The following is a 17,254-nucleotide window of genomic DNA, read 5'->3' on the forward strand; positions in this document are numbered from 1 at the left end:
ACCCAGCAGGTAGAGACCAGCAAGGGCAATGGACCAGGCCTGGTGTGAGATTCTGCAGGATATGTTCCTCAAGGAGAGTGAGATCACATATGGGATGTCAAGTGTGAGCTTGACTGGAAGGAGGATTCTGAACCTAAGAGAACCTCACTGAGGGCAAGGCTGTCTGATCTGGCTCCAAGAGCTGCCTCTCATCTCTGCCTTGTTCTTGTCTGCATGTGCCCCTCTCAGAGCAGGCTCAGGTGGGCATTCAGGGGGCTGCAGCTCACTCCAGCACTGGCCTGGCAAAAGCTTCAGTGGGAGGATAGGATCAAGCTGCACTAGTAAAGCATGGGAGAGCTCAAAGATGCTCCTGGCCCTGGAGACGAAGAAACGATCTAATTTTAGTTCTCCTCACGGGAAGTCCTCGGGCGCAGTCCCCCCCAGCCCTGCTGCCACAGCAGAACCCCAGGCAGAAGCAGCATCTGTGACCACAAAGGGCTCCAGCAGCTTGTTCGTCCTCCCGAACACCAGAAGTGTCCGGCTGCATCTCGGGGACAAACAGCCTCCCGCTGCCCCTCCCTCCTCCCCTGCCCTCAGCTGATGAACTTCGGAGGAAAATGAGTATTTTGTGTCCCCAGGCAGAGGGATTTACATCTTATCCGTGTGTTTGCAGTGCTGCTCTCATGGAATACGGTGGGCACTTGTTGGATGTTAACCCTGTTCTCACCGTGCCGTGCGTGACGGGGTTGCCAGCCCGGTGCTGTCGCCGCCACCTCCCTCCCGGGGGTGGCACCCAGCGGGACGCGGCACCGGCAGGGCGCGGGGCCGCAGGCAGGACACATGCGAGGCCGGGAGGGCAGGGCGAAGCTGCCCGCCCTCGGTACCACAGCTCGGGGCCGCGGTGCCCCCGCAGGGACCGGCTCTTCCCGGGCCGAGCACCGGAGGGTCTCGGCGGGGACTGCGGGCTGTGCCGTGCCGGGCCGGGGCCGCGCCCGGCATACGGCTCGGCGATATGCAGGGGGCGGCAGCGCCGCCTATGCCGTATGCGCGGTCCGGGGCGCGGGGCTCCCGCTCCCGCTCGGCATCGCTGCCGGGGTTATGACGGCTGCCAGCGGCCCGTGTATGCGGCAGGCAGGTTCCGGGGCCGGCTCGCCAGCAGCCCTGCGCCTGTATGGCGCTGCGAGCTATGAGGGGCCGCGGCGGCCCGAGGCTGCGCTATCCAGGGCGGGGGGCTGCACTGGGGCTCAGGCCTGGGGCTCTGCATATCGCCCAGCGTTATCCCGAGCTAGCACTGATCGAGCATGGCTTATTCATGTGCCGGGGCGGCGGGATGGCGGAGCCCCACAACCTGCATGGCACCCGTTGTTATGCAGCGCCTCCACGGGCCGGCGAAGCGCTATGCAGGGCGCGGGGTGCGGCCCGGCCCCGCTCTCTGGCTCGTCGCCTCTCAGTAAAGATGGCGCACAGCGGTCGGTGGCGCTTCCCCGCCCGGCCCGGCAGCGGCGGCTGGGGCCGCCGGGGCCCGGGGGGGTCCCGCCTACGGGTGCCGGCCGTGCATAGCCTGCGGCCCGCCGAACCTGCGGCGGCGCCGGCGACGGCGGGCGAGGGCGAGCGCGGCGGCCCGTGCTCCGGCGGGGCGGCGGGAAGCGGCGGAGGCGGGGCAGCGCCGGGCCCCGGCGGCCCCGCGGCCGCGGCCGGTCCCGGCTTCGACGCGGCGCTCCAGGTCTCGGCCACCATCGGCATCAACCTGCGGCGGTTCCGAGCGGCCTGCGGCACCGAGGCGGGCAGCGGAGAGGTGAGAGGGGCGGCGGGGCGGGGGCGGGGGGGCGCGGCGGGCGGGCGGGTCCCGGGCGCAGCATCCTCGACGCCCCGGCGGCGGCGGCTCGAACACACCCGGGCGCACCCACCCAGCCCTGGCCGCACAGCCCGCCCGTCGCCGGACACACCTCCCGCGCCCCGCACAAAGGGCGCGCCCGGCGGGGGGGGCCGTGGGGGGGGGGTGGCGGGACCCGGCGGGCGGGACCCGGTGCCGGTCCGTGTCCGGCCGCCCTCGCGGTCCCTCCCCGCGCACGCGACTTGCCGCCGGTGCGTCCTCCCTGCCGCCGCCTCCATTATCCGGTTCCCGCCGCTCCCGCGCCCGCGGCGGGGCGGGATGCGGTGCGCGCAGCCCGCTGCCGGGAGCGAGGTAGGATGGATGAGCCGGGGGCCTCCCGGTGCGCCCGGTGCCGAGGATGCTCGGCGGGGTGACGCGTCCTTCCCCGGGCGCGGGGGCTCGAGGGGGCTGGGCTGCCGGCCCCTCCTGCGGGCCCGGCGGTGGGTGTCGCGCACCGGCCCTCCCCCTTCTTCTTCTCCTCCTCCTCCTCGTCGTCCTCCTCTTCCTCCCTTTCGCCGCTGAGGATGCCCCGGGCGGAGCTTGGGGCGGCGGGCCCGTTGCGAGAGGCCGTTCCCCGGTACTAGGAGAGCTGGTGCTCCTTTTTTTCTTCTTTTTTTTTTTTTTCTTTTTTTTGAGTTGCTGTTCTTCCTCCCTTCATTTTTTTTTAAGCCTTTCTAAGGCAGCCGGAGTGGGCGTGCGACAACAACCCACCTATTGACAGAACAGGGAAGACATGATGGGGGTGTGTTACTACGAGCTGCAGCGTTGCTTTCCCCCAGTTGTTTTGCATCACTCCTTAGCGGCATCCTTGCGCCGGCAAGAGAATTCCCCAGGTCTTTTGTACCAGGAGGGATTTATTACAGATTTTTGAACGGCCAGCTCTGTCTCCTCTTCTCCAGGCAGGTTGTCAGCTGTAGGGTAGGTGAATGTATTTTGTCTGTATAAAGACCAGTTGGTTTCCTTTCCCATGACTGGCCGTAGCAGAGTTCATTAAAACATACATGAAAATACAGTTTTCTTGTGTCTTTCTGGCCTGGTTTTGGCATTTTCTGTTGGGTGCCATAAAGTGGAGCTCTTGGCTCATGGCTGAGCTGGAGGAGTTCCTTGCCTGTAGAGTGGCAGTTCCCGCGGGCTGCGATGCTGGAGCAGCTGGGTTGTGTTTGCAGGAGCAGAGCTGAGCGTGGGGACGCTCCTGCCCTCACCTGTGCAGACTTTGGGGTGTGAGTTGCACTGCTCTCATTAACACCATCATCTCAGGGGCTGCACTTTGGGATACTTCTCTTCTTTGTTGTTTGCAGTAGACGTGGCTTGATGGAATTCATGGAGTGCCCTGGGAAGCAGTTAATATCTCACCAGTGCTAGTTCAGGGAGAGAAATGACTTGAGATCTGGCTAACCAAGCTGACAACAGAGTTAATAACCCAGGAGGTTTTTCATGTTGGGGGAGGCAAGTTGCTTTGTTTCTTTTCCTTTTCTTTATTTTTTTTTTTCTAAGATGACATTGGGCTGTGGTTTGTTTAATTCCAGTTGTCTTCAAGTATATTTTTGCATCTCAAAAAAGCCCTAAAACATCTTTGAGACATCTTTTTGAGTTTAGCCTTTAGGGTATTTTTGCTTTAAAGTAAAATAGCTCGAATGCATTGTAGGTGTGGCAGCTGATTAACGCAGGGTCTCCTCGATTTTAAGAATTCTACTTATTACATGGCTTTTCTACTTAGCTGCTAATAGCTTTTCTCTAATAGCATTGCATACAGTAGAAAGTAGTGATAAACACTGATTTGTGGCTTGATGTTTGTAGCGCAGTTTTGTCTGTCCATTCATGAGCCAGGCAGGGGCAGACCCCAGGTGTTTCCCCTCTCTCTGGATTTACAGCTTGCTGGTACTCTTGGGCATACTCAGAGGAGATCCTCACAAACATTCAGGTTGAGTTAACTCACCCACTTGGTTCCTTTCCTTTGGTGATGCTCAAGAAACACAACATTTTTGCCTCAAAGGACATAGTTCTCCTGGCTGGTGACTTGTGCACTTGTCTTAGTCCTAGTGAAGATTACAGTCCTCAGAGGCTGCCTTTTTCTGTCCTGCAGTACAAATTCTCTGTGGAGGGGGTGAGGGCGTGACAAGGGCTCTGGCACATGTAAGCAGCCAGCACATGGATGCTGCCTGTGGTCTCTCCAGAGGAGAGGGCAGTGTGTGCCGTGCAGGAGCAGTGCAGTTTCTGGTACCCGTGGGGTGGCTGCTCTGGGGGAGGTGCTCTTCTAGAAGGGGGCTTCCAGAAGACCCCTCCATATTAGGGCTCACCATGGCCTCTCAGTCACTGCCTGGTGCTCTTGCTGTCCTTTTCCACAAGGTTGAGTGAGGGTCCTTCCTGAGCCAAGCCAGGTACAGTATTCAACTGAGTTGCCGTTATTCCTCATCAGGAATAAACCCTGAGCACTTGTTTTGAGGAGCCAGTGGCAATCAGAGGAAGAAGTTGTGTTACCTTTTTATTTACAACTTCTGCTCCACGTGCTTATGTTTTTTTCTACCTCGTTCTTGTCTGCACTTGTGTAGATACCTGTTGAAATTGGGTATTACCACCAAGTTAGATGCAGGAATAATGTTGTCCAGAATAAGTATTTGACTTAGTCTTTTCCTTGTCTCCTTGACAGTTTCGTAGTACATAGCAAACTGCGTTTCTCATTTAAAAAATACCTGAATTCTGGGGTGTCAGGGCATTCTCCTCAGATTCAGGTCACTTTGTACAAAGCCTTGTCTTCTGCTGCAGCTCAGTCTTGCACTGAGTTATCTCGAAACCATCTCACATTAAAGGAGCCACATTCTGATACTTAATTTTAACACCAGAAGAATTGCTGGGGGACTTTTTGCACGGTGAAGCTGTAACTGGTTGAACAGTAGCATTTGTACTGTGTACTAACCTTTCAGCTTGGTGTGAGTGGCACTGTAGGAACAAGAAAAATATGATTGCATTTTCTTGGTTCATTATGTCAATATTTGGCATAAAAGTAGTTGTTAAATATCTGCTCTGCCTGTCAGTTTAGAGCTTCCTGCCCATCTATGACGGGGATTGAAGCTTTGGGATCTAAAAGTTGAGAATGCACTGGATGCATGCTGACAGTTACCTCCATAAATCTGTATTGGCTGAAAGTTGCAGAAGTTTGGCAGTTGGATGTGGTGGTGATGGTGGTGTCCCTGGTAGCACTTCCATGATTATACCTGGGGCATAATGTTTTATGAGGTGACTGTTGGAGTTGTGGACGTTTGCCGATGCCTGGAATGTTTGGAAATGGTACCAGATCCATGTTCTGGGGGTAAGGATTAGCTTCCATACTGCTGCCAGGGTCATGCCTGAGCTGGAAGTACAGATAATTTCTTCTGTTTGCCTCAAAATTTCCTCAGGTAGTGTTAGGTTGAATGGTCTCTCCAGACTGCTCGAGTGTTTAATGTGTGATTTGGAGGTGTCGAGCCGTTCCTGCCACGGGTGAGGTGGTCACTGCACATGCACAGGGAGGGGACTGCTGTAGGTATTGATGTCTGACAAGAGACACATGGTGAGTGAGGATGATGCAGGTCATGGCCCAAGAGATGGAGGCTCCTTCGTGCACTTTCCCTTCCTGAACATTCGGGTGCTGCTTTGTCAGATGCGTGAAAATAAATGTTTCTGTTTCTGTGGTTTGGTCAGCTTTGTTCAGTGCTCCAAACCCTCAGAGGAGCAGTTTTGGGAAGTTTGTTAGGAATTTGGGAAACTTTTCAAATTTCCCAAATTTGGTGATGTGGCTCGTCCCACTGGCACCAGCAGTGGGCAGGTAAGGCAATTTCAGAACAGCAGCTGTGCACTGGTGAGTTTGTTCCAGGGGCTTTTGGACATTGTGCTTCCTTCAGCTGGAAAGCTCCTGGGACAGACTGGCAACAGTCCTTGACCACGCACTTCTGTACTGGCACCTGAGTGCTGAACTGCAGGTTTCACAGCACCATGTTGCAGGAAACAGGTAACTCCTCAAGTTAGTGGTTCATCACTTCTCAGGGATGCCACAAAATTCCCAGAGCAGGGTTAGCTGTTCCCCCCAAGCTGAGCTACAGAGCACAGTTTGACTTTAGGAATATATGTTTAGGAAAGAAAGATGAGTTTACCACCACAAAAGATTTTTTTAATGCATCCATATTGCAATTGTGGAGCTTTTCTCTCACCATCTGAAAGCTTGATCTTTGTAGGTAGTGGTTTGACCAACTCTCTTCCTTGGAAGTGGTATTATTGAGAGCTTGTTGTGACCAGAATGAGAGTGTTTCAGGTGTTATAATAAGCATTCCTCTGTATTCAGATTGGAAAGCATAAATCAGAATTTCTCATCCAGGTTGGAACCAGGACTCTGGCAAAACAGATCTGTATTCTCAGTAACCCACTTGAGATAGACCCACCCTGAGCCTCAGCCCCATAAAGAACAATATATTCTTTCTAATTCAAAAAAACTGGACTCTGGAAGCTGCAGCCCTAATCACCATTGTGTTGCCATGGGTGATGCCTGCAGCAGTGCAGTTTGGGGGTTGTCATGTGGAGTGACCAGGCCAAGAGCAGCTGTGGGATCTCAAGACGTTCTCTGTAGGTCAGTGCTGCTCCCAGGTGAAGCCCCAGCAAAGTCCGTGCAACACTCCTGGTCAAAGCTTTAGCTGAATGAAACAATGGAAGGACAAATGTCCCCTCATGTGACTTGGTGCATAACGATCCCTCCAAGTGCTCAGCTGTTTATTATTGAAGTTGCACAACAAGTAGTGGCTTGGGAAGCATCTCCCTGAACTCCCAGTAGACTCTGCTCTGCTCCAAGAGCCAGTGTTTGTCTCAGGGTTACTACCTGCCAGCCTCCAAGGGTGTTTACTCTGCTGAAAGCAGAGGAGTCTGGTAGATGTTGTGCTGCAGTCACTAAGCAGGCATCTGAATGAGCTTCTAAAAATAGCTTATCCCTTTCCAAGAAAGTGAGGTGCTGTCTAACTTGGGCCAAACCCAGGATGGGGAATGGGAAGGACAGCATTGGTCAGGTGACTCTATTGTAAAATGAACTTTTTCAGGTGATGATTGGAGCAGCTGCCTTGCTGGTCTAGAGCCCCATGCAACTTCACAGATCCATAGTGGTATGGTTTACATTGTTATTCCTCAGACAGAGATCAGAACATCAGTTAGTGCCTGCAGGATAGTTTCTCCTTTGAAGGTGGATTTTCCTGTGAGATCTTTAACTGGAAATTCTTTGAAAAGTAATATTGCTCAAGAGCATTGTGACAGACATTTGCTTGCAACTTCTCTGTTCTTCAGTAGCTGGGTTACTTCAGGAAAAGCCATTCTTTATCTGTGCACAACTCTGAAGTTGAACCCAGGTGGGATAGTGTAATGTTTGAATGGGAAATGTATGTGCTACCCACAGAGATCATCCCATGCCTGCTTGGTTAGTCTTCATGTCTGGCACGAGGCAAGCCTTTCCTCATCCTTTAATTTATAATCCTGAGTGGCCTTTTTTGCATTACATTATTCTTTTTCAGGTAAATGAGGCCATGTTCAAAATCTTCATGGTTTTTAATCACTCTCCATCTGTCATGACATTTCTGAAAAACCAGAGGGAGGCTGTTCCTGCCCAGTTTGCCTCAAAGCTGCATTTTGGCATGTGATGGCCAACTGAACGGTTTAGCCTGGCAAATGCTGAGTGATACTTAGTGGCTTTCTTCATCATCTCTGACAGGTCACAGGGTTGCCTTCTCAGGTAGTGATAGGGACCATTCTGAGGTGACCAATACACTCAGGAATGCCACTGAACACACAAGCACAAGTAACATATTGGTCATACTACTTGTGGTTGTAAATGAAGCGGAAGTGATTGTTTTGTGGAAGGAGCCTTTTTGCTGTAGATGCTTCTGGTGACTGATTGGTAAGAAATGGAAAAAATTATCATTTCCAGGCTATTGGACCAAAGCCAGTATTAATGTTAGAAACATTACATTTTATTTAGCCAGTATTAATGTTTGAAACATTACTTTATCTTACATTGGCAAAGTAAGATAACAGAGCTCAGTTTGAAAATAATGCAAATTGTAATCATGGATTGACAGGAGATTGTCAAATATATGGCAAATACTGATTTAGTAGCCAGAGGTAAAATAATAATGATGACTTTAGGACCCAAATAACAAAATGAAGAAAAGATCTATAGCAGCCACAGGAACTTGGAGGCCAGTGCAAGTCAGGAAATGGCACAGGGTGAGCAGCTGATCCCTCAGTGTTTCTAAACCTGACTGTTCTTAGGTATTTGTTATTTCTCATGCCTTCTCTGGGTTTCAGGCCACATCTGTCTCTGCTGACAGCTTCTCCCTCTGTCAGGGCTAAGGACCCCTTCCCTGCCCACGCCCAGGCCAGGCCGGCGGTGCTGCAGCACCCAGCGATGTTTACATCCTGCTGTGCCCACGTGCTCTGGAGCGGAGGCAGGCCTGTTGCTGATCCGCAGCGTGGGAGCAGTGCTGGGCACTCCCACTGCTCCTGCTCTGCTGGCACTGCTGCAGCACTGAAGTTTAGTTTCTCCCTTTCTGGGTGCTCTGTGATGCAAGGTGTCTCAGGTAGAAGCAGTGTCTTCTGGCATAATTTAACTTATTTTATGTTACTTTATCATTGCTTTTTCTGGATTTCTTGTCATCTCTGCTGCAAGTTGTATTTCTTTTTTAGCAATTCTTTGTTAAAAGAGCAAATGCCAGTATCTTTTTTGGGTAAGGAGAATCCTCTTGTGCTTCATTCACAGTGGAGTTCATTTCAACATTAATATCCATGTCCTCAAACTTCCATCTGCTCTCTCATTGCAGGATGAACAGTTTTTAGGTTTTGGTTCAGATGAAGAAGTCAAAGTACGAAGTCCCACCAGGTCCCCCACAGGTAAGTTCAAGTTGCAGGATTGGGTGTTGACTTTCTGTTGTATTTTGTGATGATTTTGCTGTGCCTCTCCTGTTTGTTCCATCAAATCTCATCCAGCATAAATGTCACACCAGTCTTTAGATTCAATGCAGTTAGTTTTGGATTCTCTATGTCTGATCTGTAAAGGAGCAGGGAAAGTTTGAGTAAAAGAGTTATACTGATGAAACCAGTATTTGAAACCTCATGTCAGTGTTCTGGAGAGGCAGCTATTTAAAAAGTAAGGGTCTGAACTGGTTTGACTATTTTAGTATCTTTCAGTAGACTCCTTTCTGCCTGTGTTGTCAATAAATGCTCTCACCAGAGCGCTCTGCTCTTCCACCATAATATCTGCTCAGCTTGGCTTCAACAGCAAACTGTGGTGGAGTGCCTTGCTAGTGCAAGGGAAGATCCAGAACTGAAATATCTGGACTTGGTGAGAGTGCAGTGAAATGCATTGGTCAAGGTGGGTAATCAAGTCTTGTGCTTGATGGCTCCAAGTCGGTGCTGAGTATTAACTATGTCTCAAAGCTAAAACCAGTTTTTAGTAAATTGTCTTGTATCAGCCTTGTGTAGGTTGTTTTTGCTCTCTCGACCTCTCCCTTAGCAGTGCAGATGGATGGCACTCGAAAGGAAGGATTTTTTTTTCTTTAAAAAAATATATAAAAATTCATGTGTTTAAAAGGTACCATGTGCCCTTGAGAATTATTGCTCCCTCCCAGCATGAAGTTGGTGCTGGGCTTGTGCAATATGTAATTGTTGGGAAAAGACTAGCTTGCATTTTTAAACAAGTTATCTGTGTGGTATTTTATGTTGGGAAGGTATTCTATACATGTAGTGCCAAAACTATTTTTATTTGTTGATTTTCTGAAATGTTTTGGCAGCGTATGGGCAGCATGAATGATACTGAGTAAATACTTGTTTGACCTGGGTAATGCTCATCCCACACTTGGAGAAATTTAATATGTTCCCTGCATTCTCTGTTTCCCTCTCAGTTAAATCTAGTCCACGGAAACCTCGCGGGAGGCCCCGGAGCAGTTCTGACCGAAGTTCAGCTGTACTGTCAGACTCTTCATCAGTGTGTTCCCCTTCAAGCAAGTCTGAAACCACATCCATGGAGAAAGTAAAGAAGAAGGAGTCGAAGAGTGGGGAAAAAAGACGAGGAAGACCTCCAGCACTTACAAGTGTGAAGTTCAAATTGTCACAGGAGAAGGACACATCGGACATTCAGAAGGGCAGCAAAGAAGAAAAAGAGAGTCTGAAAAAAATCAAAAGATCACCATCCACTACATTTCAGCAAGCAACTAAAATCAAGAAATTAAGAACTAGTAAGCTTTCCCCACTGAAATCTAAATTTAAGCCTGGGGCAAAACTTCAGATTGGGAGGAAGAGCGTTCAGATCGTGCGCAGAAGAGGCAGGCCACCGTCCTCTGAACGTTTAAAGACTTCCTCAACTTTGGTCATAAACTCACAGCTGGAGAAGCCCCAGAGGATTCGCAAAGAAAAGGATGGCACACCGCCTCTCACAAAGGAGGAGAAGGCTGCTGTCAGACAGAGTCCACGCAGGATTAAGCCTGTCAGGATTATACCTTCCACCAAAAGGACGGATGCTGCGATTGCTAAGCAACTCTTGCAGAGGGCTAAAAAGGGAGCACAAAAAAAGATTGAGAAAGAAGCAGCCAAACTGCAGGGCAGGATGGGGAGAACACAGCTCAAAAATATTCGACAGTTCATCATGCCGGTTGTGAGTGCAATCTCATCACGGATTATCAAAACACCCAAACGGTTTATTGAGGATGAAGACTACGATCCTCCTATTAAAATATCCAGACTAGAATCCACACCAAACAGCAGGTTCAGCACTACGTCTTGTGGCTCCAGTGAAAAGTCCAGCGCCGCTTCTCAACATTCATCTCAGATGTCTTCAGATTCCTCACGGTCCAGCAGCCCCAGCGTGGATACATCTACAGACTCCCAGGCTTCTGAGGAGATTCAGATGCTTTCTGAGGAGCGAAGCAATACTCCAGAAGTTCACACTCCCCTGCCTGTTTCTCAGTCCCCTGAAAATGATAATGGTGATAGGAGAAATAGAAGGTTTTCGATAACAGAAAGAAGTTTTGGCCAGAGGACTGCAAAAAAGCTGTCAGCCTTACCAAGCATGCCACAGCAGCAGTCCTCCTCCTCTCCTCCTCCCCCTTTGCTCACTCCCCCCCCACCACTGCAGCCTGCTTCAAGCATCTCAGACCATACCCCTTGGCTTATGCCTCCAACCATACCGTTAGCCTCACCCTTTCTTCCTGCTTCTGCTGCACCGATGCAAGAGAAACGAAAGTCAATTCTGCGAGAGCCAACATTTAGGTGGACCTCCCTGAAACATTCCAGGTCAGAGCCACAGTACTTCTCATCAGCAAAATATGCCAAAGAGGGTCTTATTCGCAAACCGATATTTGATAACTTCAGACCCCCGCCGCTAACACCGGAGGACGTTGGCTTTGCCTCTGGCTTCTCAACACCAGGTGCGACAGCTCCCACGCGGCTCTTTTCACTTCACTCTGGAGCCAGGTTTGATATGCACAAGAGAAGTCCTCTGCTGCGAGCACCACGATTCACACCAAGTGAGGCCCACTCTCGCATCTTCGAGTCTGTGACCTTGCCCTCGTCAGTTGGCCGCGCCACCACAGGCACCTCTGCCACAGGCACGTCCTCTCGGCGGCGCAAGAGGAAAGCGTTCAGCCCCATCCGATCTGAACCCAGATCTCCTTCGCACTCCATGAGGACGAGGAGCGGAAGGCTTAGTACCTCTGACCTGACAACTCTCACTCCACAGTCTTCTGTCTCTTCCTCTTTAACTAGTATTTCAGTTAGTTCTCTTGCCACTAGTGCCTTAAATTCAACTTTTACTTTTCCCTCCCATTCCCTATCACAGTCTGGGGAATCAGCAGAAAGAAGCCAGAGACCAAGGAAGCAGACGAATGCTCCAGCAGATCCTTTCTCATCTGGTAGCCCTACTCCTCTCTTCCCCTGGTTCACATCAAGTCCCCAGACAGAGAGAGGTAAAAACAAGGACAGGGCAGCAGAAGAGCTCTCCAAAGATAAAGATGCTGACAAAGCCCTGGAGAAGGACAAAAGCAGAGAGAAAGACAGAGAGAGAGAAAAGGAGAACAAACGGGAGTCAAAGAAAGAGAAAAGGAGAAAAGGGTCAGAAGTACAGAACAGCACTGCTTTGTTTCCTGTAGGTAAAATGCCCAAAGAAAAAGCCAGCGAAGACGCTGCAGCATCATCATCTGCCAAAAAAACTGCCGGGCGGAAGAAGTCTACAGCAGCAGATCCCACGGGAGAGGTTTCCACTGCTGCTCTGGTAGATACAACAGCTGTCAAAACCAAAACATCCAAGAAAGGTAGAGGGGGGCTGGACAAATCAGACCTGGATCTCAGCCCCACTGTGCCATCTTTGGAGAAGGAAAAAGCTCTCCGTCTTTCTGCTCCTTCATCAAGCACTGTTAAACATTCTGCTTCCTCCATCAGTTCTATGTTGGCTCAAGCAGACAAACTGCCAATGACTGACAAGAGGGTAGCTAGTCTTCTGAAAAAGGCAAAAGCCCAGCTGTACAAGATTGAGAAGAGCAAGTCCCTCAAACAAGCAGATCAGCCAAAAGCACAGGTACTCCTTTTTCCAAGTTGGATTTTTTGCTAGAGTGCATCTTACTTTGAACTTGTCCTGAAAGTCACGAATAGCTTTTGTATACTGAGCGTGAAGAATTAATGTGCCAAGCTAAGCAGCTGTTAGTGCAACAGATGGCAAACGACCCAAAACCAAGAAGCCCTGGGCAGAAGCTGAGGGGAAGAGGGAGCTGCTGCGTAGTCAGCTCAGAGGGGAGCTGCATGCATTTTGGAGACCAGTACAGCATAGCTGCTTACTGGGTTTCTCTGAACAAATATAAGTAAAGCCATCATCTAGAGCAGTACTCACTCTGAAAAGTGTAGTTCCAGCAAAATGCAGTGTCTGTCTTGGCCTCAGGGTTTCTTGGGGGCCGTCCTCACGTATAAAGTTGGCTTCTGAAGGAAAGTTGTTTCTTGATCTTTCTGGTTTTTAGCTTTATGCAGTGATCTCTCACTTGTAGGAGGGAGGAAGATCCATTGGAATTTTTCATCTGATTTGGGGAACCGCTTCCTACCACTTTGCTCTTTTCCCTCTTCCCCACCCCAAAACCACCCTTTTCTGCAGTCCTCTTTACCTGCCAGAAAGGGCGGTGAGATATATTTTCAGGGAATACTTTTTATTTAAACTTTTACTTTTTGTAACAGCACTAGTGTTGAATATCGCTAGTACGTATTTCAAATAGAGAAGCCTCCAGCTGTTTGTTTCTGAAATAAGGATGCCCATGCATCTGTGTGACTGGCCTGGTGTAGCAGAAGCCCAGATTCTCACAGTTGCTTATTTGGGGATAGGTATTTCAGTGGGAGATATTCCAGAATCTTACCAAAACATGGAAAATTGCACTAAAATGCTCAATTTGTTTAGTAACTCAGTAAACCCAAACCCCTTATCTGAAACATCAGCAGCTGCAAAGCTCTCAAACAGCCTCATCTGCTATTGGCTTCTGTTGGATCAATCAGCACCAAATGCTGCTCCAATTCCAGTGGACTCTGATTTTTTTAATGTCAGTGCCTTGATAATGTGGCTTCATGAGCAAGTTGGCTTTCCAGTAGTGGATGGGGACTTACCTTGTAATTCCAGTTGAGTCAAAACTCTTGTTCTCTTGCATTTATCCTTTCTTGGATAACTGAGGCTTAGAAGGCCAAGTCTGTTTTTATCCTGATTTTTACAATCTGCAAGCTAAGATATAATTTGCTTAGAAGTCTCTATGGCATGTTTCTCAGTCTCATTTTGGTAACTTTCTTAGGAATACTGTCTGCTCTCGTGTTCTGAAATCTAGGGGCAAGAGAGTGATTCATCAGAAACGTCAGTCCGAGGACCACGAATCAAACACGTTTGCAGGAGAGCAGCTGTCGCGCTGGGCCGCAAGCGAGCGGTGTTTCCTGATGACATGCCCACTCTGAGTGCCTTACCATGGGAAGAGCGGGAGAAGATACTGTCTTCCATGGGGAATGATGGTGAGTTAGGATTTCTGGTTTTCATCTGCGGGCCCATACAAAGTCAGCTTCTGGTGACTGCTTTAAATGAGGGCTTCAAGTGATTAACAAGGGAAAGTACGTTAAAGAGCTCTGGGCTCTCTGTTACAGTGCCACTCAAACAGGGTTAATCCTTTAAGCTATCGGGAATTGTGTTAAATATGTGCGTTTTGCACCAAACCTGTGTTCTGCCAAGGGGCGTGTGTGCATATACATGTGTATGCACACAGTCTCATGTGGCTCTGCAGATGAACTTGGGCTTCATGGGCTAAATTAGACACTCCTGAATTATTCTTTGACATCAGAAAATTCACATTAGAAATGTTCTTTTGGTAGATAAGTCATCGATAGCTGGCTCAGAAGAGGCTGAACCTGTTGCTCCACCCATCAAGCCCATTAAGCCGGTCACCAGAAACAAGGCCCAGCAAGAGCCTCCGGTGAAGAAGGGCCGGCGCTCCAGGCGCTGTGGGCAGTGTTCAGGCTGCCAGGTTCCAGAGGACTGTGGGGTCTGCACTAACTGTCTAGACAAACCCAAGTTTGGTGGGCGCAATATAAAGAAGCAGTGCTGCAAGTAAGTGTGTCTGAGAAGCTGTTGAGCTAATCCCTGCTCTGAGTGGGTGGGACAAGTGTACCCACGGTCTGGGCCAGGAGCAGCAGATTTGCACTGTGTCATGGGCTTGGACTCAGCTTGACCTGGTCTGAAGCTTGATCAAAGGAAGGGACTGTAAACAGTTTGAGAGTCAAGACCACAATTCAACGTGCAGTAGTTATGAGCTCTTTCTCTGGAGTTCAATTCTAGTTTATTCTCCTCAGTTTGATGGGAGTGGCAGAGTATTGAGGATTGCTCGGTGTAAGATCTGTGGCTTTTGTTAGGCATTACAGGATTTTGCAAGGAAGGCAATATGCACATAAATACTTATCACTTATTCTCCTAGACTGCATTCATGAAGAGCTTGTGTTTTCAAGCTGATTTTTATTTAGCTTATGTACACTTTGTATATCAAAGGGTTAGGGTTAGGGTCTCTGGATCCTAACCATGGATCACAGGTGTGTCTGGATATCGTTAAGAAATACCACTCCTCCATGATTTCTTCTGTCCTTTTTTATACATATCATTAGACTGAACCTTTTTCTTTTTTAATTGCGGTATTAAATTGATTTTACCAGACTAGATAAACTGTCTGAAAAGGCAGCAGCTAAAGTGGCACCAGTAGATTGTTGTGGTATAAAAGCTATTTATAAGCTTTGCTGTGAGAATTGCTGTGTGAGAACACTCTGCAGACTGGAAGGAGTCTTGCTCTCAGCAGCTTTGCCCAGGCTTTGGGCTGGGTTTCAGAGCCATGGGCCCTGCTACAGGAATGGAGGCAGAAACAAAGCCTGGCCCAGTCTACAGAAGACATTTTATGCCAAGAATAAGACAAATAGAGAATAAAATTAAATAAAGTTAGCAAAAATTTTGGTCCCCTAACCCAGTCCCATGCTAAGAGTACTTGGTTTTGTCTGAACAAAAGTAGTGTATGTATTGATAATGTTCTTTTCAGTTTTTGATGTTGAGTATTTACAGACTGCCCTCTTGATGTCTGCATCTTTGTTCTGATTTCATGACATGCTGTTTCTTTTTAGAATGAGGAAATGTCAGAATCTACAGTGGATGCCTTCAAAAGCTTATCTCCAGAAGCAAGCTAAAGGTAGGCTAAAAGACTTGCCTTGAGTATAGGACAAGACAGAAGTTGTTCTTTTCAGAGGTTTTGCTCTCTGTGCTGTTTTAGCTACACTGAGCTTATAAACATTATTCTGCTGGGAGCCAGCCTGCCTGCACTGTTGGTGGCAGGTGCAAGGGGCAGGAGAGATGTGAGTACTGACAGACATTGCACATGCCAGTGTCTTTCAGCACTGGCCGGGTGCTGGCTGGACTGGTTTGTTTCCTTCCTTTTGCTTCCTTTTCCTTCCTCACAAAGCCTGCTCTCTGCTCTGAATCTGTGTTACTGCAGGAGGGTGTTGCTTATTGCTGTTGCAAAATAGGGACCCTAAGTGCGAGAGAACATAGATTGAAGTACAAACCAAGTTTATTTTTTGAGTACAGTTTTTTCTTTGGCATGACAGAATGACAAAGTTCTGAATCAAAGTGTCTGTATCCTTGTTTCAAGAGAGCAGAAAATCATTTGAAGTCACACTATTTTTTTTGTGTTGCTTTATCTGTGTTTCTTTTTCTTAGCTGCAAAAAAGAAAGAGAAGAAATCCAAGACAAATGAGAAGAAAGAAAGCCATTCTGGAAAAAACCAGTTGGACTCCGGACAGAAACAAACTCCTCAGGCTGTTGTACCAAGAGAAGACAATTCTGGGAAGAAGAGCAGTGAGCCTGCCCGTAAGCCTGTTGAGGAAAAGCATGAGGATGGGAATTCCTCCGTTCCTGTGTCAGAGCCCAAACAGGTCCCTGTGTCTGGTACCAGAAAGACTGGCAAGCAGATGTCCCAGCCAGTCCAGCTCCCTCCTCCTCAGCCACCAAGCTCAGGACCTTTGAAAAAAGAAGCACCTAAACCTAGCACTTCTGAGCCCAAGAAAAAGCAGACTCCCCAGCCAGAAATAGGTAAATGGGACTATTTATCCTCAATACGTTTGAGTCATGTTAAGTAACAATACTGCTAAAAGCTGGTGCATTTTAAACCCGATGAATGCTTTATGGTGTGTTGAAATCTCAGCAGATTATTTTGGAAATTTTGCTTAGAACTGGCTTCCTTTTTCTTGAGTCACAGTGTATGTTAGGGCAGGGAGAAAGATGGCTATCCTGGTTGGGACTCCTGAGTTGTATAGTCGTGGCAGTCTTGAAGTGTATTTTCAGAATTGTTAAGTCTGTCAACTTCCCATTCTGAATGTGAAACCAGGAGGATGTAATCTTTTATACAAAAGTATAGTCCACTATTGTATGTAGTGCAGAGCAGTGTGAACAGTCACCAGCCAGGCAGCTCTGGGATTTCTGTGGCTTTGCACTCACAATGCTCCAGATTGTGTGCAGAGCAAACTCTTCTTCTAGTCTTGCCTCAAAGAAACTGCTCATAGCTGGGGAGGTGCAGCCACAGAAGAGGGTGGAAAAGTTCTAGTCTAAAACTCATCGCACATTACCCAGCTGATTTTTTTCCCTTTTCTTCTCTACAGGTGGCTGTTAGTTACTTGAAATACTCATAATTTTTCCCCCCCTTCCTAGGCACAGAACAAAGCAAACAGAAAAAAATTGCTCCCCGTCCAACTTTCCCTGTGAAACAGAAACCAAAAGAAAAGGTGAATACTGTTTTTTATACAGTCAGTAAAATCTCAAGCACCTGGAACTTCTGTCTGGAAAGTAGAACCATATTGCTTAAG

The 17,254-nt window shown here is 48.7% G+C and overlaps 1 protein-coding gene across 3 annotated transcripts in view; it reads left to right on the forward strand.

Annotated features, from left to right (window-relative positions):
- Nucleotides 1-1,420: 1,420 nt before the first annotated feature.
- Nucleotides 1,421-17,254, forward strand: part of KMT2A (lysine methyltransferase 2A) — a 40,067-nt gene continuing 24,233 nt past the window's right edge. For all 3 annotated transcript variants that reach the window (XM_077189931.1, XM_077189932.1, XM_077189933.1), the window contains exons 1-8: nucleotides 1,421-1,774; nucleotides 8,680-8,749; nucleotides 9,760-12,425; nucleotides 13,702-13,879; nucleotides 14,234-14,468; nucleotides 15,521-15,585; nucleotides 16,113-16,484; nucleotides 17,100-17,173. In XM_077189931.1, the coding sequence (XP_077046046.1) occupies nucleotides 1,436-1,774; nucleotides 8,680-8,749; nucleotides 9,760-12,425; nucleotides 13,702-13,879; nucleotides 14,234-14,468; nucleotides 15,521-15,585; nucleotides 16,113-16,484; nucleotides 17,100-17,173 (3,999 nt within the window). In that variant the 5' untranslated portion in view covers nucleotides 1,421-1,435. The remainder of the gene's footprint in view (nucleotides 1,775-8,679; nucleotides 8,750-9,759; nucleotides 12,426-13,701; nucleotides 13,880-14,233; nucleotides 14,469-15,520; nucleotides 15,586-16,112; nucleotides 16,485-17,099; nucleotides 17,174-17,254) is intronic.

The sequence above is a fragment of the Agelaius phoeniceus genome, chromosome 23, assembly GCF_051311805.1.
Source record: "Agelaius phoeniceus isolate bAgePho1 chromosome 23, bAgePho1.hap1, whole genome shotgun sequence".
Lineage (NCBI taxonomy): Eukaryota > Metazoa > Chordata > Aves > Passeriformes > Icteridae > Agelaius > Agelaius phoeniceus.